This window comes from Brassica oleracea, chromosome C8 (assembly GCF_000695525.1).
Source record: "Brassica oleracea var. oleracea cultivar TO1000 chromosome C8, BOL, whole genome shotgun sequence".
NCBI classification, from domain to species: domain Eukaryota; kingdom Viridiplantae; phylum Streptophyta; class Magnoliopsida; order Brassicales; family Brassicaceae; genus Brassica; species Brassica oleracea.
In genome coordinates this window covers 38,526,555-38,553,648 of record NC_027755.1, presented here as the reverse complement: position 1 = coordinate 38,553,648, position 27,094 = coordinate 38,526,555, and the positions used below count along the sequence as shown (strand labels likewise).

At 38.8% G+C, this 27,094-nt stretch overlaps 9 protein-coding genes across 9 annotated transcripts; 7 read left to right on the top strand and 2 right to left on the bottom strand.

The window, feature by feature from the left end:
- Positions 1 to 1,410: 1,410 nt before the first annotated feature.
- On the bottom strand, positions 1,411 to 4,228 carry LOC106307807. The gene has a single exon (XM_013744871.1). It carries the CDS (start codon positions 3,883 to 3,885, stop codon positions 1,615 to 1,617), a length of 2,271 nt encoding a protein of 756 aa, XP_013600325.1. The 5' UTR covers positions 3,886 to 4,228; the 3' UTR covers positions 1,411 to 1,614.
- Positions 4,229 to 6,962: 2,734 nt separating this feature from the next.
- LOC106307501 (protein cornichon homolog 4) lies at positions 6,963 to 8,317 on the top strand. Its single transcript, XM_013744480.1, has 4 exons — positions 6,963 to 7,237; positions 7,559 to 7,740; positions 7,828 to 7,950; positions 8,047 to 8,317. The coding sequence occupies exons 1-4, from the start codon at positions 7,166 to 7,168 to the stop codon at positions 8,081 to 8,083; spliced, it is 414 nt and encodes a 137-aa protein (XP_013599934.1). The 5' UTR covers positions 6,963 to 7,165; the 3' UTR covers positions 8,084 to 8,317.
- A 103-nt stretch (positions 8,318 to 8,420) lies between these two features.
- LOC106307499 (ATP-dependent Clp protease proteolytic subunit-related protein 2, chloroplastic) lies at positions 8,421 to 10,332 on the top strand. The gene is made up of 9 exons (XM_013744479.1): positions 8,421 to 8,542; positions 8,625 to 8,668; positions 8,787 to 8,859; positions 9,103 to 9,217; positions 9,302 to 9,439; positions 9,517 to 9,633; positions 9,743 to 9,811; positions 9,884 to 9,979; positions 10,072 to 10,332. Exons 1-9 carry the CDS (start codon positions 8,493 to 8,495, stop codon positions 10,207 to 10,209), a joined length of 840 nt encoding a protein of 279 aa, XP_013599933.1. The 5' UTR covers positions 8,421 to 8,492; the 3' UTR covers positions 10,210 to 10,332.
- A 921-nt stretch (positions 10,333 to 11,253) lies between these two features.
- LOC106309358 (pentatricopeptide repeat-containing protein At1g12620-like) lies at positions 11,254 to 11,721 on the top strand. The gene has a single exon (XM_013746388.1). The coding sequence runs from the start codon at positions 11,254 to 11,256 to the stop codon at positions 11,719 to 11,721; it is 468 nt and encodes a 155-aa protein (XP_013601842.1).
- Positions 11,722 to 12,679: 958 nt separating this feature from the next.
- Positions 12,680 to 13,042, top strand: LOC106309357 (SKP1-like protein 11). The gene has a single exon (XM_013746386.1). The coding sequence runs from the start codon at positions 12,680 to 12,682 to the stop codon at positions 13,040 to 13,042; it is 363 nt and encodes a 120-aa protein (XP_013601840.1).
- Positions 13,043 to 13,111: 69 nt separating this feature from the next.
- On the top strand, positions 13,112 to 14,994 carry LOC106310095 (F-box protein At5g65850-like). Its single transcript, XM_013747300.1, has 4 exons — positions 13,112 to 14,363; positions 14,447 to 14,604; positions 14,693 to 14,771; positions 14,855 to 14,994. The coding sequence occupies exons 1-4, from the start codon at positions 13,175 to 13,177 to the stop codon at positions 14,884 to 14,886; spliced, it is 1,458 nt and encodes a 485-aa protein (XP_013602754.1). The 5' UTR covers positions 13,112 to 13,174; the 3' UTR covers positions 14,887 to 14,994.
- A 2,273-nt stretch (positions 14,995 to 17,267) lies between these two features.
- LOC106308230 (pentatricopeptide repeat-containing protein At1g12300, mitochondrial-like) lies at positions 17,268 to 19,596 on the top strand. The gene has a single exon (XM_013745372.1). The coding sequence runs from the start codon at positions 17,509 to 17,511 to the stop codon at positions 19,363 to 19,365; it is 1,857 nt and encodes a 618-aa protein (XP_013600826.1). The 5' UTR covers positions 17,268 to 17,508; the 3' UTR covers positions 19,366 to 19,596.
- Positions 19,597 to 21,435: 1,839 nt separating this feature from the next.
- On the top strand, positions 21,436 to 23,707 carry LOC106312172 (pentatricopeptide repeat-containing protein At1g12300, mitochondrial-like). The gene has a single exon (XM_013749584.1). It carries the CDS (start codon positions 21,691 to 21,693, stop codon positions 23,554 to 23,556), a length of 1,866 nt encoding a protein of 621 aa, XP_013605038.1. The 5' UTR covers positions 21,436 to 21,690; the 3' UTR covers positions 23,557 to 23,707.
- A 671-nt stretch (positions 23,708 to 24,378) lies between these two features.
- LOC106312173 (zinc finger A20 and AN1 domain-containing stress-associated protein 1) lies at positions 24,379 to 25,527 on the bottom strand. The gene has a single exon (XM_013749585.1). It carries the CDS (start codon positions 25,128 to 25,130, stop codon positions 24,651 to 24,653), a length of 480 nt encoding a protein of 159 aa, XP_013605039.1. The 5' UTR covers positions 25,131 to 25,527; the 3' UTR covers positions 24,379 to 24,650.
- Positions 25,528 to 27,094: the final 1,567 nt, after the last annotated feature.

Here is a 27,094-nt window from a genome sequence, read left to right as displayed (position 1 = left end):
AAGTGGTTGAGGTGAATCTAATGCCTGCTATAAAGTTCAAAGTTATATACTACAAGGACAAAAGTAGTATACTTTACTATTTGTGGGGTATAAATATAATTATTGATCTCTACTTTTTGGGTTCCTTGTTAAATAATTCAAGTTAAAACTTAAAAACCTGTTTTCCCTTAAATCAATAGCCTATAGATTCAAAATTGATGAGTTAATAAGCATTAACTTGAATTAAGGGAAAACATGTTTTTAAGGGAAAACATGTTTTTAAGTTTTAACTTGAATTATAGGCTATTAACTTAAATATATACATGCATATGTACGTATGCATGCATGTGTGTCAGTGTGTGTGTGTAAAAAAAGAGGTACTTGACTTATCTATTTGCCTATAGCTTAAATAGAAAAATAGCATCTAAATCATTGTATTTCTCTTTACCATTTCTAAATAATTGTTTGTTTTTCATTGATTTCACTGTTTTTACCTAATTTGTGTAATTTCACTTTAGCTGTCCGGTCAGTCCATTTATGAAATCTTGCCACTAGATTTCAAATAATGGTACTACTGATAAAGTTATGATTTACAAGAATATAAATCATGGGTTACAGATGTTTCTTTTCAAAAAAATACCCCACAAAGTACATACCATTGGCTCGTAGAAATAAAGAGGAAAGATACCTACCTTTTTAACTATTCATGGCTGTAGAAATCATGTGTGATTAAACTTAAATCATTTTAGATCACACAATTGCTAGTACAAAATATATATATATATATATATATATATATATATATATCAAGACTTGTAATAAGTAGCTTCATCCATAAAACATCAAATAGGGTAGGTAATATCAACACATATTTATGAGTTAAGGGTGTAGGGTTTAAGAAGCGTTCTTCAACATTTGTAATTTGACAAATTTCACTTTTCACTGCTTCAAAATGAACTTGTATACAACAGCAAATAAACTATGATTTTGATGTAACCTCCCACTGAATAGTTAGAAAATAGATTGATGAGTACTTAGACATATATATAGTTGCATTGTCGAAATCATAATCACGGTTGAAATGAAGTCAAGACCCGATAATTAGGCTTTGTTCTTGAGCTACTCTAGATGGCAAAAATGTGCATCTTTAGTCTGTCATTGATATCAACAAACGTTATCATGAAGAATGAACATTAAACTTTCAAAAGTTAAGTTATTTTCTCGAAAGTAAAGACATATGCTTTTAAGTCATGATTAAGAATATGAATTTCGATGAAAAAGCTTGAGGGATCATTACATTTTGTACCAATACAAGAAGAAGCCAAAGCTGTCATTTATTAGAGTTTCTAACTTCTAACCGGTACATCCATGGTTAGGACAAGGAATGTTTCACGAATGTTTCATGGTGATGAAACTCTGTATGATCACAAGACTACAACTTTGTAAATTTGAAATAACCAAATATTATGGTTATATAGGCTAAAGAAATACAAAACACTCAACATGGATGATATGTCATCTCTTTCTCAACTTCTAAAGAAACCAAGTACAAATTGAATATTAATGATCTAGTAAAGGGTAATAGCTATGAAAGAAAAGAATCCAAATAATCCTACAAAATGTCAAACTTAAAACTCACACAGAGGATGTATCAACAAGAACATCATTAAGCAAATTATTATCACCATTAGCCATGGCTAGCAGCTCTGCATCCCTATCCTCCTCATTAGAGAAATCTCTTCTCTCGAATTTCGAATTAGCCGATATAAAGATAAGCTTCTGAGCTCTATCTATAGCCGCATGTGACCGTCCATGCGAGTTTACCCATTTCAAAAGAGAGGAATTGCATTTGAACCCACAAGTAGTTGCATGGAGGAAAATGAGCCTCACAGCAACTTTCCCTAGTGACCTGAACTCGCTAAGATACGTCTCCCAAACAAGCCTACTGCTTTGAGGATTAGCTATCCTCATCTTTCCAGAGACCGGGTCACGCTCTTTCATCTGAACCGCCCTTGCATACATAGGATCAAGCCCTTCTGTTCTCCACTTCATAAGTTCCATCAACGCAATGTGTGCCTCGTCTCTAGACACAAGCCTTGTTATCAACTTATCCACATCTTTCTCTTGCTCTGGTGTCAAACATTTGAACGGAGGAAGATACTTCCCGGTGCTATCTCTTATCAAGTAAAGAGGGTTTAGTATGAAAGCAGCAGCCCAAGCCGGGTGGTAACTCTTCTTGAATCTTCTCTCAACGAGTTTCTCGACAAGTCCTTCTCCTACGTTGAACTTAGAGTCCCAATCTTTAATCTTGGCTCTTAGCTCTTCCCATAAAGGCAGGCATTGCCCAACAAGCAGCTTCTCTTCCTCTATTCTCCGAGCCATCTCTTTGACAAGCTTGATCAAAGCGTGGACCGCCTCCACCTCGTTCCAAAACCCTTGGTCTCCAACCATCTCTCTAACCTCCCGAGCCGTATGATCCTCTATTAAAACAGCCTTACAAGCATCATCATGCATTACCATCTGAATCGCTCTAGCGGAACTCAACACATCCTCAAGTAGATTAAACAACGGCTCCAAGAAACAAGCCTTGCTACTACCACTACTACTACAACTCAACGGTAACCGAAGCATTATTGCTTCGCCGTGTTCTTGCAACTGATACTTACAGTGAGCGTTACGTATCTGCGCCGTGTTGTTAACGAACTCGGCGAGTCTCACGCAGTTCTGCGAGACGGATTTGAATAAAGGCAGCTCTTTGACGAAGTCTTTGATCAAACTGTTAAGCTCTTGGAACTGACACGACAGGTTGACCATCCACTGATGCTGGCTCTCAAGGCTCCTCAGCGCTTTGGTCTTAAACTTATCCGAAACTATCCCAACGCACCTCTGAGGTGAATTACCACAAATACCCTTCACAGTCTCCAACAGAACCTCCTCCGCGTAGTTCGACGGTACAACTCCGTTCACCGGAATCGCCCTTCTGTACAGACTCGTCCCGTTTGGTAAATTCACGACCAGATTCACTAGTCCCTCTCCTGACTTCCACCCGTCCGATGAGATTTGGAGGAACATGGCGTCTCGGATTCTTGATTCGGACTCTGACTTAGCTTCCTCGTACTTCACGTCGAGTCTCGTCGTGGCGAAGTCTTTCTTGGAGATGATCGGTAACCCGACTTGGGTGAGAAAAGCTCGAAACTTCGGATGCTCCAGACCCGATAAAGAAACAGAGCCGCAAGATTCGAAGACCCAGTCGGAGAGAGAGCTCAGAGCTGACTCTATCTGCGACCTCGTGAGAGACTGCGTGTGAGACGGTTTGGGACTCTTGAGCTTCTTCACGCTGTCTTCGAGCATAGCCAACGGACCCAAATCGTCTTTCCCGCCGGAGAGCATCAAATGCTGCCCCTGCGGCGGAGGAGGAGGAGCAGAGTACTCGACGCAGAATCTGGAGGGATCCACGACGGTTATCGGCGTCACGTGGTAAGAGTGTGGAGGAGGGTTGAGACGAGAAGGAACGGCCGCGCCGGAGGAGTTTCGTTTCCGGTGGTGAGAAGGGGAAGAGGAGGAAGAGGAAGGAGAAGGGTTGACATTGACGGAGGAGTTGAACTTGGGACACGTGCCGCGTTTGAGATGCTCGGAGGCGGTGCGTGAAGGGTTGGAGGCGGAGAAAACGGCGTCGCATAAGGAGCAGCGGAGTTTCACTGCTTTGGGGAGGTTAGTGTCGGTGTTGCGGACGAGGATTGGTTCGAGATGAGTCCAGTACCACGCGCCTTTGCCTTTCACTGCTTTGGTCCTCACCGTCAGCAACCCTTCGTATCTTTTGTTCAAAGCTTTCGTTGTTAGCTCGTCGGTCGTTAACCCGTCGATCGCCGTCTCCGGAGGTGGCGTGGGAGCGTTCGTCGTCGACATTGAAAAAGATCGGAACTTTCGAGGTGGGTTTTTTTGAGAGAGTGATATTTTGTTTTCTTGTTTCTGTCTTAAAAAGGGGTTTAAGCGGGAGATGTTGCTGCCTCGTAAAAAACGTGTGACATTTTTTCTTAACCGGGAAACTCCGCCGGAAGACGGTTTAACTTCGTCGTCCGGAGGAGTTACGTTTCCGGTGATCAAGAGAAATTCGCTGCTCTATAGTTCTTTTCTAATGTCACTCACACTGGTCGCTCTTTTTTGCTAATTCGAAGAAAGAGGCAGTGGGGGGAGAAGAAGATGAAGAAGAGAGTTCAGACAATTGATAGAAAGTCACGCGCGTGGAGTGGACGTTTTTTTTTTAAAAAGGAACAAGGTGAAAGCAGAGCCCCCACGTCGTACGAGAACCCAAGCGTTACATTGGCTTATACACTCTCTCACTTCCCCATCACTGGAGCGTTTTGTTCACGCGCTTCTAAGTGGTTTTCGGACATGTTTTTTCACCTTTTCTTGTCTCTTACTTTATTTATGTTTACTACTGAAACTATTTGGGACCTTAATTTAATGCATTTTAGATTTTCTTAATCTATACTTGTTTTTATACTATTTCTAAAATACATTTATTAGATTTTACCACAGATGCTAAGTTCAAACTTTGTTGACAAAAGACGGTACTGTATGAGAAAGATGAGTTCAGTTTACAGAGTTCAGCTACTCATGCAAATTACAGGACTCTTGAGCCTTTCTTTGATTAATATCGTTATAAAATAAAAACCGGTGAGTGGGATTTTCCATTTGTGGCTTTTTGTCTACGTGGGATGTGTTCAGATTCTGGACATGTAAAGAGGGTATAGTCGGAATTTAATTTTGTTTCTAGGTAGACAGTGTGGAAGACATTAAAGGGGAGAGAGGGTATGCAGTGTTGACCATCGTGTTCTGGACTCCCATGGACGTTTCTTGGTAAATGATTTTTTTGTCTTTGAAAGTTGAAAGAATGTAGACTGTAGTTTTGTAATTCGACTGAAAATCATTTTAGAGGTTCTCATTTCATTACCAACGATGCTGGTTCCTACTTACGATTTTCTAAAACGTATATTATTTGTTAAAATCTATAATATTTGGTTGCTTGGTTTTGTTTTTTTCATTGATTTTGTGTGAATGGTCATTATCATGAGTGTCACGGCCGTCACTAGCCGTTTGAACTTTCAAGTCATGAGTATAACCACACACCCCTGTGTACTCTTCACAACATTCACATTTTTTTTTTCCCTTTTTGCTAACAGAAAACAAAGAACATAAGCACACACAAAAGACGGGACAGAATAGCCTAGTGGTAACACTAGAGTGAACTGGATCCCAAGGCACCTGGGTTCGAGTCTTCTAGGAATCCGGAGACCGCCCGTGACCAAAAAAAAAAAAAAAAAAAAAAAAAAAAAAAAAAAAAAAAAAGCACACACAAAAATACCAGTGCGGCTATTTAATCTTCAAAACAATAATCATTAAAAAATCACACTCGTGGTACGTCATCGTTCACTATACATTCCTACGTTTTTTTTTGGAATCTTGTTTTTAAAGGATGGTAGAAACACCAATATAAATCACACTTCACGTATCGCATGTGACGATGTTGAACATTACAAATAACAGTTCACAAACGAAGATAGCACAACATTTTTCGCGAACAACATAGAATGTTGCACGCATAACATTTTAAGAACATTTTGTCAATTTCAACACTGTAAACACACTTGATCAAAAATCTTGGCCATTATTTTCCTTGGACAAAGATAACCAGTTAGATAAAATTTGATTTTAACGTTCTCTCATCACTCAAATTATTCAATATACTGGGGCCCCAAGCGACATATTGTCTTCTAAATATTAAGCAATAGTATTTCGTAAGAAAATCTCCAGTTATAACGCCTAACTTAATCTTATGTATTTGGAACAAAACACTGTAAGATACAAAATCAAAATGAAGAAAACTAAAACCAATAATTAAAGTAAAAGGTGGAGGTTAGTAGGAGTCATGTTTTAATTGGTCAATATATAATGTCGTATGAAACCACATGTCACAACTGTCTCCCACTTTCTGATGTATGCATGCTTATACATATGTGAATGATCCATGGATTCTAACTTCTTTACAAACATATTCCGCCGATATTGAAGGAAGAATTCAATTTTGTTAGCAGAGAATTTAGATCAGTCCAATCTTAAAAGATGGATAGTACATTTGTAAGAATGATCTTGTCTGTTAGATACCAACCACCCAAAATCCATGCATTGAAACATATAGTTTTTTTTTTTTGTAATAAAAATATCATGCTGTGAAACACTTGATCAAAAGACAAGGAGATTTGAAATGTAAATGTTTAGTAGCAACAGTAGACTTAGATATATTAATATATATACGTTTTACATGGAATGGGATAGCTTAATAATTCGGTAAATGAATATTTCTCTGGATTGCAACTTATAACTAAATGAGTAACTTTTACCACAAAGTAACTACTGACACAAAAAAGAAAATCTGGATCTTCGTTTTCCAATGAAGTGACATTCTTCAAACAACGACCTACTCATTTTAAAATAAATTTATTGACATTAATCATGTGATAACATAATTTGCTTGATTCACAAGCTTATATGAGAGTTTCCATTTCTCAACCACTCCACTATATAGTGTTAGAACTGAAATAAATAAAACCATATTGTAAGACACTATATAATTGTCACTAAGAAATCAAGGACACCTTTCTATACTGATAGCGATAGTAAGTAATTATCTACTTAGTGAACTTGGATAGTTTGGCTAGCCCCTAGCCTTGCAAAAGAATCTATCCTAAATAATTAATTTGACAACTGTTGAAATAAAGTTATGGTATTTTGTAAACTGGTTACAATCACCGACTCATCGCATGATTTAAAGGTTTCTGGGCCCCATTCTTTTTCCTTCTTAAAAATTAGTTATACGACTCACATGCAAACAAACTATTAGAACGAACTCTACAGGCCCATGGGCTTATAAAAAAGCCTACTGATATATTAAACCGGCATGGAACGGATCGAGTAAAAGAAAACAGTTATGACCATAATCGAACCGGAGCATCGGGAAACAACAGAACCGGAAGGCTCGTGCCTTCTCTTGTTTCCGACCAGAATCTCGTAACCGAAGCCAAACTGACCGAGTACTAACTTGTTGTCCTAATCGAAGTTTAGTTGGAGAAGAACAAGAAACATCGGGGGGGGGGGAATAGATCGGGAGGCAGAAGGAAGGGGGAAGATGGGAGATATTTGGACATGGCTTATATCCTTCTTCTTCCTCATCGCTCTTGTCGGAATCATCGTCTATCAGGTTCTAATTCGATCCGAATCCTCAATTTTAAGACAAAACTAAACCTAAAGTTAGAGGCTTTGTGCTTTGCCACATGATTGTGATTGGGAAAGTTTCAACTTTTGGAATGTTAGGGTCAATGTTATTAGTTGCATTGACCCGTTGTAACGGAGTCTATGTTGTAGTGTATTTATGAGTTTAGACTATGTCCAGAGAAGTCACTGAGATTGATATGCTTATTGATCATAAGCTTGATTAATTACATAATTTGTGTTAGAAAGAGAAGAAACTAAAAATATTTATCTCTTTTTTTTTTTTGAATCAAACTCTTTAATTTTGCAGCTTGTTTGCTTAGCGGATCTTGAGTTTGATTACATCAACCCTTACGACTCTGCATCGAGAATAAACTCCGTGGTCTTACCGGAGTTCATTGTACAAGGAGTTCTATGTGTATTCTATCTCTTAACAGGACACTGGTTCATGGCATTCCTATGCCTCCCTTATCTCTACTACAACTTCCAACTGTAAGTGAAGTCTCTCTCTTTACACAACTTACAGTATCTCCAAACTACATGGTGATGATTCCCATTCGGTTTCTCTAATTTGTTCAGCTACTCGAAGCGACAACACTTGGTAGATGTCACAGAGATATTCAATTTGCTTAACTGGGAAAAGAAGAAACGGCTGTTCAAACTCGCTTACATAATCCTTAACCTCTTTCTCACTATCTTCTGGTATAAAAGAATCCTCTCTTTGCTTAATCATTATAGATTTATAGATCAAGGACAAGCTAAATCACATTCTCTGTCTGTTTTTTTTTTTTTTGGTAGGATGATTTATTCAGCGCTGGATGATCACGATGACTGATTGACAAGACGTTGTCCATTAATCTTCTTCGGTCTATTTCCATCTGATTAACACCGCGCTTAAAGAGACAGCGCCGTGCCTGTGGTTGTGGACATTGAGAAAAACGAAAGAACAAAGTGTTTGTTGTTTGTAAGATTAGTGGCAGAAAGATTTGTATTTTTATTTTTTCTTAGAAACATTATTTTTCAGACCAGAAGTCGGAAGTTCAAAATCTTGTTGGTCTCACTCTCACTAACCAAAGCAAAATAAATAAATAAACTAATTTAACCAAATACAATTTTTACACATGTAAACCGATCGGTTGAGGTAAACCAATATACATGTAATAGATATTTGATAGACCCCATTCATCTTCTCCATTAGAATAACCCAATCTGTAAACAAACACACTCGATTGACGACGACGACCATGGCGGTCTCGTTTAATACAACCCTTCACCAGTGTTCTCTGAGTCCGAGGTTCTCTAAAGCTTACATAGTCTATGTCTACGAACACTTGCATCTGATTAAGTTTTTGTTGTTGTTGTAATGATTTGTGCAGCTGTAGCATTAAGCTTTATTCTGGGTTGAAGCCTCAATCTGCAAGTTCGTTCCTTTTCTTCTTTATCAGTCTGAAAGTTTTAGTTTTTTAATCGAATTGGGTTTAAGTGAGATGGGAGTGAACTGATTTAGTTCGTGTTACCCTTGTCGGAATCTGTTGCAGGCTTTTTGACAAATGGGTATCAGAATTTGAATAAGGAGTTCTATGGCAGGATCCACAAGAGTCTGGAATCCGGGTAATGTCCACCTTCTTCTATTTGCAGAGTTGATTCTAGACTTGGCTTTTACTTCTAACATTTACATAACGTATGCTTGATTAGTGGTGAAAAATTCATGTAATGAGTTATAAAACGTGAGCTAAGACTTGTAGTACAAAACGAGATGTGGGATTGTTGATTACATGATGAAAGTAGGTGTGCCTTTGAATGTTTTGGTTCATTTCTAGTCGCTTGAGTGGTGTGGTTTATGTGCTGTTGCAGGACTGGGAAAGCGAGTAGGTCGAGGGTGAAGATGATGCCAATAGGTACACCGAGAGTGCCTTACAGAAACCGAGAAGAAGGAACTTGGCAATGGGTTGACATATGGAATGCCCTTGTAAGTATATTGTATATTCAACTTGTGCATACGTTTCTTTCTGGCAATTAAAAAAGAGTGATACTTTGATTATTTTTGTTGCAGTATCGAGAGCGTGTAATCTTCATTGGACAAAACATTGATGAAGAGTTTAGCAACCAGATATTAGCAACTATGTTGTATCTTGATACTCTTGATGACTCCAGGAGGATTTATATGTACCTTAATGGACCAGGAGGGGATGTGAGTTTCTCTCTCTTTCATTCTTTGCTAACACTTGTCCAAAGTTTTGAAGATTAATATTGTAATTTTTTGAACAGCTTACTCCAAGTTTAGCTATCTATGATACGATGAAGAGCTTGAAGAGTCCGGTGGGGACACATTGTGTTGGGCTTGCGTATAACCTTGCAGGTTTTCTACTTGCTGCTGGTGAGAAGGTAATCAAATCATCTATGCATCCTGAAAACCATACTGAACTTATATGCTAATCTCACTTGGAAGTTGAATTATTGTGTGTGTAATCATTTTGTTGTTTTATGTGGAAAGGGTCAACGGTTTGCGATGCCATTGTCGAGAATCGCCCTCACGTCACCAGCTGGTGCAGCCCGTGGTCAGGTAAATTTAGCTAGAGTTATGGACTATTAATGATATTCATTATTTTATTTACATGGTGAAAACTACACACAGGCTGATGATATACAAAATGAAGCAAAAGAGCTTTCAAGGATAAGAGATTACCTCTTCAACGAGCTAGCCAACAATACAGGGCAGCCTGCGGAAAGGGTTAGTTTTGTTCTTTTGACATATTAATAACTAAACAGTAAACATGTAAACTTGTGAGTGCTTATGATGATGATGAATGAATGATGATGCAGATCTTCAAAGACTTGAGCAGAGTTAAAAGGTTCAACGCAGAAGAAGCTATGGAGTACGGGCTGATCGATAAGATTGTTAGACCACCGCGCATCAAAGCGGACGCTCCTCGCCAAGACGAAACCTCAGGTCTCGGTTAATCTGTCTGTTTGTTTTTGGTAATGTAATAACGTCTTTGAAGTTTTTTATACAATGGTTGAAGTCGTTGGTTCTTGTTACCGAATAAAAATCACATTTTTTTTTTCATTTTCTTTGATTCCACCCAATTTCTGGCTTCTACAAACATTTTAAAAGTCCTGTGTAAAAAGATATAAAGAATCGGACATAAAAAAACCGCCATTGGGGAAGCTGAAGCGAAACTCTGGCTTTCTTGGTTCTGTTATATCCTTGAGGACCTTTGTGAGAATGACTGACTGAGATGTTATTTTTGGAAGTAAAGGTTCTTTTGTGATCGTCAACAAATAGTATACTGAAACTGTGTAAAAGTAAAACCGAACGCTGTCACTTTCAGTGCGTTGATTGATAGTTTTGTGAAAGAGGGAAAGCTTTCTGAGGCTAAAGAATTGTGCAATGAGATGATCAAAAGAGGCATAGAGCCTAATACCATTACATATAATTCTTTGATATATGGGTTGTGCAACGAAAAACGCTTAGATGAAGCCAACCTGATGGTTAGCAAGGGATGCGATCCTAGTATCGTGACGTTTAACATCATTATAAATGAATATTGTAAGGCTAAACTGGTTGATGAAGGTATGCGACTTTTCCGCAAAATGTCTCTGAGAAGAGTGGTTGCCAGTACAGTCACTTATAACACTCTCATCCAAGGATTTTGTCAATCAGGAAAACTTAATGTCGCCAAGGAACTCTTCCAGGAGATGGTCTCTCAAGGTGCTTATCCTGATATTGTGACTTATGGTATTTTGATGGATGGGTTGTGTGACAATGGAGAAGTAGAAGAGGCATTGGAAATACTTGAAAAGATGCACAAGTGTAAGATTGATCCTGGTATTGGTATCTATACTATCATCTTACACGGGATGTGTAATGCTAGTAAGGTTGATGATGCTTGGGATCTATTCTGCAGCCTACCTTTGAAAGAAGTGAAGCGTATAATATAATGAATGATTGGAGGATTATGTAAGAAAGGATCTCTGCTTGAAGTTAGCCTGTTGTTTAAAAATATGGAGGAAGATGGGATTGCGCCAAATGATTATACATACAACACACTAATTCGAGCTCATCTCCGAGATGGTGGTGACTTGGCCAAATCAGCTGAACTTATAGAAGAAATGAAGAGATGTGGCTTCTCTGCAGATGCTTCCACTGTGAAGATGGACCATCTCCGAGATGGTGACTTAGCCAAATCAGCTGAACTTATAGAAGAAATGAAGAGATGTGGCTTCTCTGCAGATGCTTCCACTGTGAAGATGGACCATCTCCGAGATGGTGACTTAGCCAAATCAGCTGAACTTATAGAAGAAATGAAGAGATGTGGCTTCTCTGCAGATGCTTCCACTGTGAAGATGGACCATCTCCGAGATGGTGACTTAGCCAAATCAGCTGAACTTATAGAAGAAATGAAGAGATGTGGCTTCTCTGCAGATGCTTCCACTGTGAAGGTGGTTATGGATATGTTATCGGATTGGTAGAATGAAGAAAAGCTTTCTGGATATGCTTTCTTAGAATATTTGGATCTCAGTTGCTAGAGACAGAAGTCTCGGTTAGTGTTTCGATGATGTGTATCTGGGCTTACTAGTTGAAATTCGGAGACTTCACAACCCGCATGGTAAGACTTCGAGCCATTTTTTTTTTAACTCTCGGGTCTCTCACAGTGACTTGAAGTTATATTTTGGAGAACAGAAACAAAGATATTTATTGTGTGTTTTTGTGTTGCAATTATGATGAAATTGCAGGGATTCTAGGAACTTTAAGGAGCTTATAGATACCTATAAAGGAGGTCCTCAATAATGAGCATGTGATTGAGAACTTGTTCTTGTTTTGTACCCGTTTGTTTTTTTCAATTTCGCTTTGTCTTTTGTGTTCTAAGCTATTAGCATAACAATAAGCCTCTCTTTCTTTATCTTTTTGCTTTCTTTAATGTAATTTGATCTCTCTTTTCATCTCTAAATAACTTTTTTCATACCTTAACCTGTCAATCTTTGTTGACTTGTGTATGATTTCTAAAGTGAGAACTTCACTTCATGGTGATAGCGAATTCAAACGATGACTTCAAAATATTTCAAACAACTCGATGTACAATTAATTATTGTTTGTTTTTTTAGTATTGTATAAACACATGAAATAATTAGTAAATGTCTTTAATGCTCCAGACCCGAGTTTCATCCGTTTCAGACTTGGTCTGAGAGTTGGAAACACGAAAAAGGCCCAACACAGGAGCTATCAAGGCCCAAGAAGAGACGAAAGATCCACATAGACTCGGAAATGTGTATATAATTTAACAGCTCCATTTATTGGTGTCAGCTAATAAATTAGGGCGAAAACCATCCAAGCGGGAAGCAGTTAGAGAAGTCATCCTCCTCACGTCTATTAAAAACCTCTAGGCTTAGCAAACTCCACCACTCTGAGCTCAATTATTTTGATCTTTCAATGGCGAAGAAAGAGACTGTACGTTTGAGAAGCTCTAGAGGCAAAATATACGAGATTGATGAAGTGGTCGCATCCCAATCCAAGTTGATAGCGAATTATTGTGAAGGAGGCGATATTCTGATTGAAGACGTCGAAGACGAGATTCTAGATTTAGTGATCGATTACTGGAAGAACCATGCCCGCGCTTCCTCCGAAATGGATTTGAAGAGGTTGGACGACCGCTTCTTACATTATAACCGGACAGACCTTTACCCTGTCCTTATGGCTGCAGATTACCTTATCATCAACAGTTTGCTTGATCTCTGCTTCCAAACCATCGCAGATTCAATCACGGCCTGCCAATCACCGAGACAGATTCGCTAGAAATTCGGCATCGTCAGCAGCGGTTTTACACCTGATGAGAAAGAAGCCGTTTGGATTAGGAATGCTGGTGATGAAGAGGGTGATGATGATAATGATATTCTATTTGATGGCATACGTTTAGGTGGGGACCTAATGCCTGATTCTATGATTGAGCAGATACTCACGAGAATGCCTGCCAAATCTATAGCCATGTGCCGATGCGTGTCGAAAACTTGGGCGTCAATAATCAGTCGTCCATCTTTCACAGCCTTGTTTTCGAGTCGAACAAGGACTCATCTATTGTTTGTATGCACTCTAGACTGGCCCAGTCGAATATACCACCACGGGAATATCTTGACGTCACCTTTGCCTTGGACTCGAGAAATCTTCGGTTATTTTCTAGATGTCAATCATCAGACAGAGCTACGTCATAAAGTTGGAGATCAAACTTTTACCTATGTAAATGGTTTGGTCTTCGATATGCAACCGTCTTTTTGTGGAATACACAACCCCAGCACCGGCATGTCTTTTACCGTACGCAATTCTGAAGTGGTAAGAGGCAGCATTGGAGCGCAGAGTTACTTCGGTTACGATCCTATCAGCAAAACGTTCAAGATTTTGGCAATGACAACAGCAGACCTGATATCTAGAAACCATTGTTGTCACACAGTAAGGGCTGGGGAACGTTACTCGTGGAGAAGCATCAGTTGTGGAATAGAGCATTTCCCGATGAAGTGGAAACCGGTATGCATAGCTGGACATATATTCTATCCAGCTGCATCCAGGTCTGATGCGCCGATTTCAATGGTGATAGACTTTGACCTCAATGCCGAGGAGTTCAGCTCAATCAATTACTTTGATATTCAAGCTTCTTCGGAGGCAATTTTGTTTGACTATAATGGGAGTTTGGCTTCTTTTGTGCTGTTGGAACACCTGGTAAGCTTTGCTTTGTGGGTGTTAGAGGACCGCGTCAAACAAATTTGGGTGAAGCATATTCATGTGATCCCAAATCTTCCTCTGGATTTTAGTGGGTATGGCTTTAAATTTGTGGGAGTGATACACACAAACGAAACAGTGTGGTTGCAGAGTACTGAAATTGTGGGTCCTAGTTGGTCTCTTCCCACTGGGATGTTCTTTAACACCGATACAAAGACTGTGAAGGAGATCAGTTTCAACCCTTTTGATAAATCTAAGCGTAAAAGGTTTGGAGTCTCGGTAGGTCACATAGAATATTTGAGAAACCCGTGGGAGGAGTATGAAGCAGTTGCTCTTTTGAAGAGCAGCGAGGATGAGGAGGAGGGTGTTAAAGGCAATATCCGTTTCATCCAGGAAGGAGAAGAATGTATTGTCCTTTTAAGATTTTGAAGCTTGTTTTATTTCTGCTCTCCTCCTTTTCTTCCTTGAGTGATTGAAGTTTTTTTGCAGGTCCAACCACAATGGCTTTAACAGTCTATGGCCTTAAGCCTGGTACATACAGTATCAGTGTGAATGATGTCGTTCTAAAAACGTTTGATGTCGCTCTAAAAACATTTGATGTTCATCAGAACATACCTTTCACAATCGAAATCATTGATGATAACCAGGTTTGTCTTTTTGTTGTGTGTGTGTGTATTTTACTCTCTTTTATGCAGTTATTGAACTAATCAATCATTTGTTAATATGTTTTCACAGATTCCTCTTGCTGGTGAAAAATCAATTTTTGATAAGTCAGTGTCTATAGTCACTGATGGGGGACATGTCGTTTCTAAGGGTAAGAAAAATTGAACAACCATTTAGAATTGTTAATCAATTCTCAGTTCTCAATAGACTAATTACAACAACCTTTTGGTGCAGGTGTCATTAAGCTGCCATTTTTAGGATCATAAGCTTAATTTCAAATGAATAATTTATGCAAGTGTTTTAATGTATTAGTCTTCGTTGTATAAGAATATTTATCAAAAAAATCTGAAGTAAACTCATGTTTTGTTCCAGTAAGTTTTCTCTTAAACCAACTAAATATTTGTGTACAGCAAAAGTAGAAATTTACACGGGCAAAGAAAGATCAACTCAATACATAATTTAAGTTTGTATGGAAACAAACATTCATGCTTCAAGAGACATAAATAAACACGTTTATGTGTGTATATCAGTGAAATTGTCTTTTTCTATCGATGATCTTTTATCTCTCCTTCAATAGCTTTAGAGCAACTGCAACGGTGATTTTAGATGAGTCTTTACAGTTAATCCTTAGCATTATTTCAATATAATATTATTATTTTGGCTTAATTAGCTAGGGATCAATCCTTCAAGAGGGATTGGAAGGACTCTATCCTTAACACACGTGTCTCTCTCTATCTCTCCTCCCACGCTCTCTCTCGATCTCTCCTCGCTCCATCATCTCCCACCATGATCCTTATCGAAACCTTTTCGAAAAATCCTCTTCTCCCTTTTCGTTTTTTCCCCGTATGACTCAATCCTTAGGATTTTTAGCTACGCTATTGGGGATATCGTGTTTTGTGTGTGTTGAATTGGCAGGAGGGTACTCTGACTTTGGTTGAAATTTTCATATGTGGTCTTGTTTTGTTTTCTCTTCATAAAGTTTTGTCCTTTCTATGGTGAACGTGAAGCTCTTTTTCTGTTTTATCTGGATTCTGTTATCGGTCAAAAATCTCATGAAATGAAATTGCATAAATCTTATTAGGTGTTTGAAAAAGCTTGAATCTTTTATGTGTTGTTCCTTGGAGTTAGGTTGTTAAAGAAATTAGAATTTTTGCTAAGGTTTTTTTTTTTTTTTATGACTTGTTTGTGTCTGGCAGGGGAAGTGAAATGGCTCTTATCAATTTGGAAGCTCATGTGTTGCTGCTCAGTGGGGGATTCGTCGTCCTCATGTTGCAGTCAAAGCTTCTTTTTATCCAACCAGATTGGAATCTCACCATGACAAGTAAGAGTCTTTAACTTTACCATGCCTTAATTTGTTGAGATTGCTTCTTCCCATTGCATATAATTGCTGTAAAGTGTTTAGTCTTACTGCTTTGTAAAGTTTCATGTATCTGAGAGGCTAATGAAGTTGTCTTTATTTTGATATAACCTTCAGCAGTTGCATCAGCCAAATAAATTGTTTGGGAGCTTCACAGTCGAGTATGTTTTCTTATGGCTCCTTGCCCTTCTTGTCACTTGTAATGGGACAGTCCCGTAATTCACATTCTTGTAGAGGAGCTCGCTTCACCGTTAGGCCTTAGGTTGAGTAAACAAAATATACTTTTGAGTTTATGTCGTGGATCCCAATAACTGTCGGAACGTTACGGATGCAGTGGAAGTGAATGGAGGGATTATTGTGTCGGTGGTGAAGGAGGAAGATTGGTTTAAGAAGCAGAGGAGCCGAGTGAAAGTGATTGACTATGGCAAAGTGAAACATGAACTCTCTTTTTTTTTTTTGAACTTCATGAATACAAAACGCTAAGGACTCTAATTCAAGTAACACCAATGGACTTGATTCTTTTGATTAAGTCCTTAACTATTTAAAAAAAAACACCAAAAAAATTTAATGTTTTAATAATGCTAAGGACTCTAATTAGAGTAACACCATTGCATATGCTCTTAGGAGATAAAGATGCATGATCATAATGGTCCACATATTAAAAAAAAACAAAGTAAATATAAAATCCATAAGGCATTAAATAAAACATTGGTTAAAGTTCCTATAAACTCTCGAACTCAGTTTCTTACAACTTCAAGTCTCCCTTTCCGTAGCACTTTCGTCGTGAACTTTACTGAACTGTGGACCACAAAAGTCGCACTCCTTATATATGAAAATGGCTTAAGATTGTTTTTTTCGGATTTTGCAAAGTTGATTACAATCGTTATCATGACGCTACCATGATTGGATAGTAAGAACAAAATTAAAGTGTATTTCTATGAAGCTTTAAGCTTCTATTTTTATACAAACCGGAAATGATGGGGGTTAATAACCAAGAATGAGCATGAACCGGCCTTGAGGTGTGAATGATTTGATTGATCCCAATATAGTGATATTTAGTTCCTTAATGGAGCTGTCAACAAATTATAAACTGAAATTGTGTAAAACAGAACTAAAATGAAATCGGACATGTTACTACGACATATCTCCTGTAATTATTAACATTTGAAAATGAAATAAAAAAAGAAAAAGAAAAAAAGAAATCGGACATGATATAACGCGGTCTGCTTTTATACAAACCAGATTCGTACCGCTTCTGAAACCAAATTAGATTAATCTCAGAACCGAGACGTGATTTAAAAAAAAAAAAAAACAGATACAACACACTTTCCCTTGTCTTCTTCGTCGTGTTCTTGACCGGGATGATCTACAAAGTTAACGATGGAATGTTTCTGCTGTAGATGAAATTCGTTCGGTGTGTGAAGATGTATTTGTGGTGAAAGGCGAAGAATCATCAAAGTCAGTGAAGACGGGAGTGTAGTTGTTCTTCTTCTTCTAGGGGTTTTCCAGATTTGAAGAAAAAAAACAAACAATGTTGTGTCGGAGATTGGTGCTTGTGTCTCGTATTCCTGCAACTCCTTTGCTCTCCTCATGTGAACGAGGCTACTCTGGTCTCGGCAGCTATAGAAATCTGTCTTGTTACAAGGAGAGACTGAGAAGTGGGATTGTTGGTATCAAGAAGAAGGATGCTGTAGCTCTGTTTCAGTCCATGATTAGGTCTCGTCCTCTTCCTACGGTCATGGATTTCAATAAACTGTTTAGTGCAGTAGCCAGAACGAAACAGTATGACCTTGTGTTGGATCTCTGCAAGCAAATGGAACTGCAAGGGATTGCACATAGCATTTACACGCTGAGTATTATGATCAATTGCTTCTGCCGTCTCCAGAAACTCGGTTTTGCTTTTTCTGTGATGGGAAAGATGTTGAAGCTTGGGTATGAGCCCGACACAATCACATTCTCAACTTTGATCAACGGTTTATGTCTGGTGGGTAGAGTTTCCAAAGCTGTGGAGTTAGTTGATCGTATGGTGGAAATGGAGGTTATACCAAATCTCATCACGCTCAACACTATTGTCAATGGTCTTTGTCTCCAAGGTGAAGTGTCTGAGGCAATGGCTTTGATCGATCGAATGATTGATAATGGATGCCAACCCAATGAACGTACCTATGGTCCGGTTTTGAACAGAATGTGCAAGTCAGGTAACACTGCCTTGGCCTTGGATCTGCTCAGAAAGATGGAACACAGAAAGATCAAGCTCGATGCAGTCACATACAATTTCATCATTGACAGTCTTTGCAAAGATGGGAGCCTCGAAGATGCACTCAGCCTTTTCAATGAAATGGAAACCAAAGGTATCAAACCAAATGTCTTTAACTACAACTCTCTCATTAGAGGCTTCTTTAGTGCTGGAAGATGGGATGATGGTGCACCGTTGCTGAGGGATATGATCACAAGGGGAATCACCCCCACCGTCATCACTTTCAATTCTTTGATTGATAGTTTTGTGAAAGTGGGAAAGCTTACTGAGGCTCAAGATTTGTACAACGAGATGATCACAAGAGGCACAGATCCTGATATCATTACATATAACTCTATGATAAATGGGCTGTGCAATGAAAAACGCTTAGGTAAAGCCAACCAGATGCTGGATCTGATGGTTAGCAAGGAATGCGATCCTGATATCGTGACTTATAATACCCTTATAAATGGATACTGTAAGGCTAAACGAGTTGATGAAGGTATGAGACATTTCCGCAAAATGTGTATGGGAGGAGTGGTTGCCAATACATTCACTTATAACACTCTCATCCAAGGGTTTTGTCAATCAGGAAAACTTAATGTTGCCAAAGAACTCTTCCACGAGATGGTCTCTCAAGGTGTTCATCCTGATATTGTAACCTACAAAATTTTGCTGGATGGATTGTGTGACAATGGAGAAGTAGAAGAGGCTTTGGGAATACTTGATCAAATGCACAAGAGTAACATGGAACTTGATATTGGTTTATATACCATCATTATTCACGGGATGTGCAATGCTAATAAGGTCGATGATGCTTGGAGTTTGTTCTGTAGCCTACGTTCGAAAGGAGTGAAACCAGACGTCAAGACATATACTACAATGATTGGAGGATTGTGTAAGAAAGGATCGCTGTCTGAAGCGGGCATGTTATGTAAGAAGATGGAAGAGGATGGGATTGCGCCAAATGATTGTACATACAACACTCTTATCAGGGCACATCTCCGAGATGGTGACTTAACAAAATCAGCAAAACTTATCGAAGAAATGAAGAGGTGTGGGTTCTCTGCAAATGCTTCAACCATAAAGATTGTTATGGATATGTTATCGGATGGTAGAATGAAGAAAAGCTTTCTGGATATGCTTTCTTAGAATATTTGGATCTTAGTTGCTAGAGGTTAGTGTTTCGATGATGTGTATCTGGGCTTACTAGTTGAAACAAAGCTTGATTGATGCCCCTTCAGTTTGTAGTAATGGAATGGCATTAACATGTACAATCGTAGACCAGTCTCTACAAAGTCGTCTCCTTTTGTATTAATTTTCACTACCACGTCTATTTACACATACAAAGCCCACAAAAATAATAAACTATGATCCTTACCAGCTCCCCATATTGCTCCTTCCTTCACCATTCTCTTTGGAATGTGTTAATGCAAATCAGTGTGTTGAATACATGTATATATGAGAACACACTTACTAAATGGCAGGCAGAGAGCTAGTTCGATATGCCGTCTGATGGCTGCAGTTTCGGTTTTAGCATTCTGAACAACACAAGAGAGTGCACCTTCTTCTATTAACAGTGATGCCAAGTCCATTTTCCACTCCAAGTGCAAGTCTTTCTTGCAGCCAGAGTCTTCTGATTTGATCAGCTCTCCTCCATCTTCTTTATTGATTCCATGTAATCATTCTGATTCCTTATATTTTCCTCCTACAGACATAGATAATGACGGAATCAGTACACCAAAGGGACCATATATCTCAATAGCAAGGTCATGTTCCATCACAAAAGAACTCATGTACCTCTAGGGCATTGGCATATCTCTGTTCAGCCTCAGAGATTTGGTTATGTTGCCTGTACGGTTATTCTCTCTATTTCATCAACGAATGCTTTCTGCTGCCTTTCCTTTTCTACAGTTAGATTGTCTAGTTGTACCTCAAGCCTAGTGCTAAGAGCTACAAAATGGGCACAAAAAAATCGGAGAGTAACTTGGCCCCAAAGGAATCTCTAAGCAATCTAGTTAGCTTTTAATCACGAAATGAAACATGATTAGTATTTTCAGCGAGCGCATTGATGCATTTTCCCAGTGCACTCAAAGAAAGATTGATAGACTTGGCCTCCTCTAATCTATTTCTCGGTTAATCTGTTTGTTTTTGGTAATGTAATAATGTCTGAAGTTTATACAATCTTGAAGTCATTGATTCTTGTTACCGAATAAAAATCACATTTTTCATGTTAATTTGATTCCACTTATTTTCCGGCTTCTACACCTTTTTTCTAAGTTCTGTGTAAAGGTTTCTACAAAAGCAATTTCATTTTTAAAGTTAGTGAAACTTAGGGTGATTATTTCAAAAAAAAAAAAAAAAAAAAAAAAAAAATCCAGCTTTAAAAGTTTTACATTTTAATTTTAACAATATAACTTGAGAAAATATTACATTCTAATAGAAAGTACATAAAACAAATAAAAATAAAAACTAAATCATAAAATTTAAATAAAATATAAAAAGATTCATTACAATTGTTGCTAGAATGCTTTTATCTGTAATCAGCTAATGCAATTGGGATTGATAAATGAAGCTCTTTATTTTATTTTTAGATCACAAGATAAAAAAATAGTTAATTAATATTATTAGTTTATTTTATATTTTGCATAAAAAAATTGATGACTAAAATGATAACATTAAAAATTAATAAAATTATTTAAACACAGATAATTGAAAGACCAAAAGAATATGAATTTTAAATATGAAGTCTTGAATAGTGAAACTTACAATATAAAGTTTCACTGTTCATAATTTTAAAATTATAAGTTTTGAAGTTTATTCTAGAACATAAAACATTCGTATTTGGAATTTTGAAGTTTTTTTTTGGAGATGATCACAGAGACACATATAAAGGGAGTCAGTGCAGAAGCTGAACTGAGATGTAACTTGTGCTAATCTTGGCATTCTTGTCTTGTTGGAACTTGGCAGCCTAGCAGAGCTGAATGTACAAACCGAAAGAAAATGGTCCGGTTTAATGAATGATTGGGGTTGATAACCAAAAGTGGTATGAACCGGGCTTGAGGTGTGAATGGTTTGTTTGATCCCCCTATGAATACGTCAAACCGGATTTGTTACTACGATTTGTACCGGAGAAATCGCGCGGTCTGGTTTAATAAAACCGGATTTGTACCGCTTCTGAAAGCAAGCAAATTAAATTTCAGGAAACAAAACATGATAAAGTAGAGATTCTCCCGAAGAAGGAAGAAAGAGTGAAACCTCTCAAATAACAACACACTTCCCTTGTCTTCGTCGTCGTGTTCTTGGCCGGGATCTACAAAGTTAACGATGGAATGTTTCTGCTGTAGATGAAATTCGTTTGGTGGTGAAGATGTATTTGTGGTGAAAGGCGAAGAATCATCAAAGCCAGTGAAGACGGGAGTGTAGTTGTTCTTCTTCTTCTAGGGGTTTTCCAGATTTGAAGAAAAAAAACAAACAATGTTGTGTCGGAGATTGGTGCTTGTGTCTCGTATCCTCTCGAGTCCTTCAGGAGGTACTCTTACAACTCCTTTGCTCTCTGGTGGCAGCAGCGATAGAAAGATGTCTTCTTCTTCTTACAAAGAGAGACTGAGAAGTGGGATTATTGGTATCAAGAAGGATGATGCTGTTACTCTGTTCCAATCTATGATTCAGTCTCGTCCTCTGCCTACCGTCGTTGATTTCAGTAGATTGTTTAGTGGCATTGCGAGAACAAAACAGTATGATCTAGTGTTGTCTCTCTGCAACCAAATGGAATTGCAAGGGATCGCACATAACAACTACACACTCTGCATTATGATCAATTGCTTCTGCAGGCGTCATAATCTCGGTTTTGCTTTTTCTGTGATGGGAAAGATGTTGAAGCTTGGGTATGAGCCCAACACAATCACATTCTCTACTCTGATTAACGGATTGTGTCTTGAGGGTAGAGTCTCTGAAGCTGTGGAGTTAGTTGATCATATGGTAGATATGAAGGTTATTCCAAATCTCATCATACTTAACACTATTGTCAATGGGCTTTGTCTCCAAGATAGACTCTCTGAAGCAATGTCTTTGATAGATCGAATGTTGGCTAATGGGTGCCAACCCGACGCAGTTACATATGGTCCGGTTTTGAACAGAATGTGTAAGTCAGGGAACACTGCCTCGGCCTTGGATCTCCTCGGAAAGATGGAACTTAGAAAGATCAAGCCTCAAGTAGTCACATACAATATCATCATTGACAGTCTTTGCAAGGATGGGAGCCTCGAAGATGCACTCTGCCTTTTCAATGAAATGGAAACCAAAGGAATCAAAGCAAATGTCATTACCTACACCTCTCTCATAGGAGGCTTTTGTAGTGCCGGAAGATGGGATGATGGTGCACAGTTGCTGAGGGATATGATTACAAGGGGAGTCACCCCTAACGTTGTCACTTTCAATGCTTTGATTGATAGTTTTGTGAAAGAAGGACAGCTTACCGAGGCTAAAAAATTGTACAATGAGATGATCACAAGAGGCACAGATCCAAATATCATTACATATAACTCTTTGATATATGGGATGTGCATGGACAACTGCCTAGATGAGGCCAACCAGATGCTGGATATGATGGTTAGCAAGGGATTCTATCCTGATATTGTGACGTTTAATATCCTTATCAACGGATACTGTAAGGCTAAACAGGTCGATGAAGGTACGAGACTTTTCCGCAATATGTGTTTAAGAGGAGTGGTTGCTGATACAGTCACTTATAACACTCTCATCCAAGGGTTTTGTCAATCGGGAAAACTTAATGTTGCCAAAGAACTCTTCCAGGAGATGGTCTTTGTTGGTGTGCCACCCAGTGTTGTGACTTATAGTATTTTGCTGGATGGGTTGTGTGACAATGGGGAACTAGAAAAGGCTTTGGAAATACTTGATCAAATGCTCAAGAGTAAGATGGAACTTGACATTGGTATATATAGTATCATCATTCACGGGATGTGCAATGCTAGTAAGATCGATGATGCTTGGGATCTATTCTGTAGCCTCCCTCTCAAAGGAGTGAAGCCTGAAGTCAGAACATATAATATAATGATTGGAGGATTATGTAAGAAAGGCTCGCTGCCTGAAGCGGTCTTGTTGTTTAGAAAGATGGGAGAGGATGGGGTTGCGCCAAGCAGTGGTACATACAACACACTAATACGAGCTCATCTCAGAGGTGGTGACTTAACAAAATCAGCTGAACTTATCGAAGAAATGAAGAGGTGTGGGTTCTCTGCAGATGCTTCAACCATAAAGATTGTTATGAATATGTTATTGGATGGTAGAATGAAGAAAAGCTTTCTGGATATGCTTTCTTAGAGTGGTGGATCTTAGTTGCTAGAGACAGAAGTCCTGGTTAGTGTTTTGATGATGTGTATTTGGGCGTATTAGTTGAAACAAAGCTTGATTGATGCCTTCACTCATGTTCTTGTTTTTTATCGCTTTATTTCTTCATGTGTTTAGAGCTACAGATTCAGTTTGTAGTAATGGAATCGCATTAACATGTACAATCGTAGACCAGTCTATCTACACATACAAATCCCACCAAAATAATACACTATGAGCAAGACTGCTTATGTCTTCTCTCGAACAGGTCTCTTGTGATCCTTACCAGCTCCCCATATTGCTCCTTCCTTCACCATTCTCTTTCGAATGTGTTGATGCAAATCAGTGTGTTGAATACATGTATATGTGAGAACACACTTACCGTGCTGTGCTAAATGGCAGAGAGCTAGTTCGATATGCTATCTGATGGCTGCAGTTTCGGTTTTAGCATTCTGAACAACACAAGAGAGTGCACCTTCTTCTATTAACAGTGATGTCAAGTCCATTTTCCACTCCAAGTGCAAGTCTTTCTTCAGCCAGATTCTTCTTATTCTTTGACCAACTCTCCTCCATCTTCTTTATGGATTCCATGTAATCATTCTGATACTTTATCTTTTCCTCCTACACACACAGATAATGACTGAATCAATACACTAAAGGGACTATCTCAATAGCAAGATCCTGTTTCCGAGAGATAAACTTACAAAACTTTGGACATCAGATGGGAGCCTTACAACCATCAGGTACGTTATACAAGTGTCTCGCATCAAGTACAATAGCAGAAGCAGCATTGAAAGTATTTTAAACATCATCAGCTCTGTCGCTATCAAAACTACACAATTTATAAACCATAAGCTACACAAACCCCCCAACTTCCATTGATTCAAACTTTAATTTAACCAACAACTTTGTGATAAGACCAAACTTTTTTATTACAGAACAATAAATCATGAAACCACAAAAGCAGAATCCTAATTTTTTTCCCCTAAGAAACACTTAAGCAAATCAAATCATAACAAAGAACAGAAAAAGAACCAAACACCAAGACTTGACATGCTTGAAAACAGAACACGATTTCTTCTTCAAAATCATATCTTCTCCACTTTATCAGCTTTCACAACCGGATTCGCCTTAGCAATAGCCTCTCTAGCCGCTCCTTTGAAATCAAACTCGCAGTCGTGGCTCTCCGGGTACCTGTGGGCTCCACAGAAAGTGCTCCCGCACCTGCACTTGAACCCCGTAACCCCCACCTTCTTGTTACAGCTCAAGCACCTCGTCCCCCTCGGCGGATCTGAGGAAGCTACGGAGGAATCTCCGCCGCTCGCCGATGAGGATGGCTCCGGAGCGGTCTCCAGGCTCTGTTGCGGTGGTTTGGTGTGGTGTTTGTTAGGGTTTAGAGATTTGTCGACGGCGGCTTTAGCGGAGGCGGCTTGCTCCTCGGTGGCTCTGATGTCGCGGTAGCACTTGGAGCAGAGGTTCATGTTCGATGGTGATCCGAAGAAGCCGCAGCCGTTGACGCAGAGCTTCGGCTCTGAGGGGGAGAAGCTGTCGTTTTGCTCTGAACCCATTATCGAAAATCTCCTAAAAAACTATTGGAGGAAGAAAAAGACACAGACTTTGAATCGAAGAACAGATGCAGAGATGGAGAAGAGCTATGTGGTTCTAAATCAGGGCTTCACGGGTGGTTTTTATTTGTAATCTTCTTTTGACATATTCTCGCCGAGAAAATAAAGTAAAATGAACATATCCGTAAAAGAAAAATAAAAGGTAGATTTCTGGCTTGTTACTCAAGCGAAAGACTAAAAAAAATTTAATATTAAAAGAAGTGTGGATGTGACGAAACTGCCCTTGATCGGAGACGGAGAACGATAGCAAAGACCTCTTTGGATTCGTTAGAGAGAGAGATTTGATAAGACAAAAGTACAGAAACCAAACCAAAGTGACTTTTTTTTTTTTGGTACTTTTACTTTTGTCTTTTGTAATTCTGTGCCCGAATGATTCCGCCGTATATGAAGGCGCTGGGGAGATTTAATGCATCTTCTGGTTATAGTCGTGCGATGATACACAACTGGGAGGTAACGACGTCATCTTTTGATAAATCGAACGGTTACGTAGTGATTGATAACTTTTTATTGTGTGATATAAAGTTGAGTGAGTGATAGATAATGGGTGGGGTTGTCGGACTTTTACTGGGTGTTTGGTGACTTTGTGGATTGCGATAAAGCTGGTCTAGTTTTTAGTGTATAATAATCGGTTTATTTGAACCGGGTTTGGTTTGTGGAGCCAGCTTCGCTGGTTGACGACGACAGAACATGAAGAGTAAATAAATAAGGAGGGTGGCGCGTCAAGCTCTACATGTTTAGTTTAGGCAAAATCACTATTAAATTTGATGAGTGAAGAGGTGTCTTGGCAACAGTGTCACGCCATCTTTGACGGGAGCTCTTAAGTGGAGTTTTTAAGGTATTTAGTAATTAAAGAAAAAGAAAAAAGGAAATTAAGTTAAGCAACGGATCCTAATTAGGGGTTTTAAGAACCGCCTCTTGCGAGACACGTGTGGCAACGAGAGAGTTTTGCGTTTAACTTCATCTCTCTCTCGACGGTTGCACCGATTGATTTCTCTCTGTTGATCTTCTCTCTCTGTTGCTCTCAACGTGAATCACTGCCTCTCACCGGCGGTGTTGAGAGTGTTCGCGGTGGTGACGACGGCGCCGAGAGACATGATGGCGAGGGAGACGACGGGAAATAGATAGAGTTGGGAGAGAGGATGAGGACGACGTGGCCAGTGGCGGTGGCGGCGTCGATGGAGCTGATTTGGGTTGGGATTGATCGAGTTTTGTTGTTGGAGGAGGTCACTTAAGGAGTTCTTGCTAACTTGTGCTACCACATTAGTTTGCTTGTGTTTGAGGACAAGAATATCGGTGTTTGGTTATCTTAAGTTTTGAGTTTAGTGTTGCTTTGTCCGGTTTTATTTTTCGCCTTGTGTAATTCTGAGAAAAGAATTCAGCTTTATGGGCTCTGATTCATTGGCTGGGAAAATGTCGATACGGACCTATCTTTTGCTATGTTTAGGTTTAACACTGTAAATATAATTCCCATCTAATTGACTTAACATTTGGGCAAAGTCTAGTTTTTTTAATTCAGATCCCTTAAGACCATCTTGCTATCTTGTCCTTCAGTTTTGTTTGCTTAAATTTCACGGAATGAAGTATGTTGTTCTGTGTTTGGTTATCTAAAGTTTTTTAGTTTAGCTCTATTATGTCCAGCTTCATTTTTTTGTCTTCTGCTGTGATGTATTTCGATTCCTTGTGCTTGTGCTTCCACACTAGTTTGCTTATGTATCAGGAAGATTTTAACTTTCGAATAAGCTTTTATCTGATACTGTCTACATACTGTCTAAGGGATCCTATCTCATCTCAATTCTTTGTTTGAATGCAGCAAGATGCATATGTGTTGTGCAGAATATTCCACAAGAATAACATTGGGCCACCATGCGGGAACAGATACACACCGTTCATGGAAGAGGAATGGGACG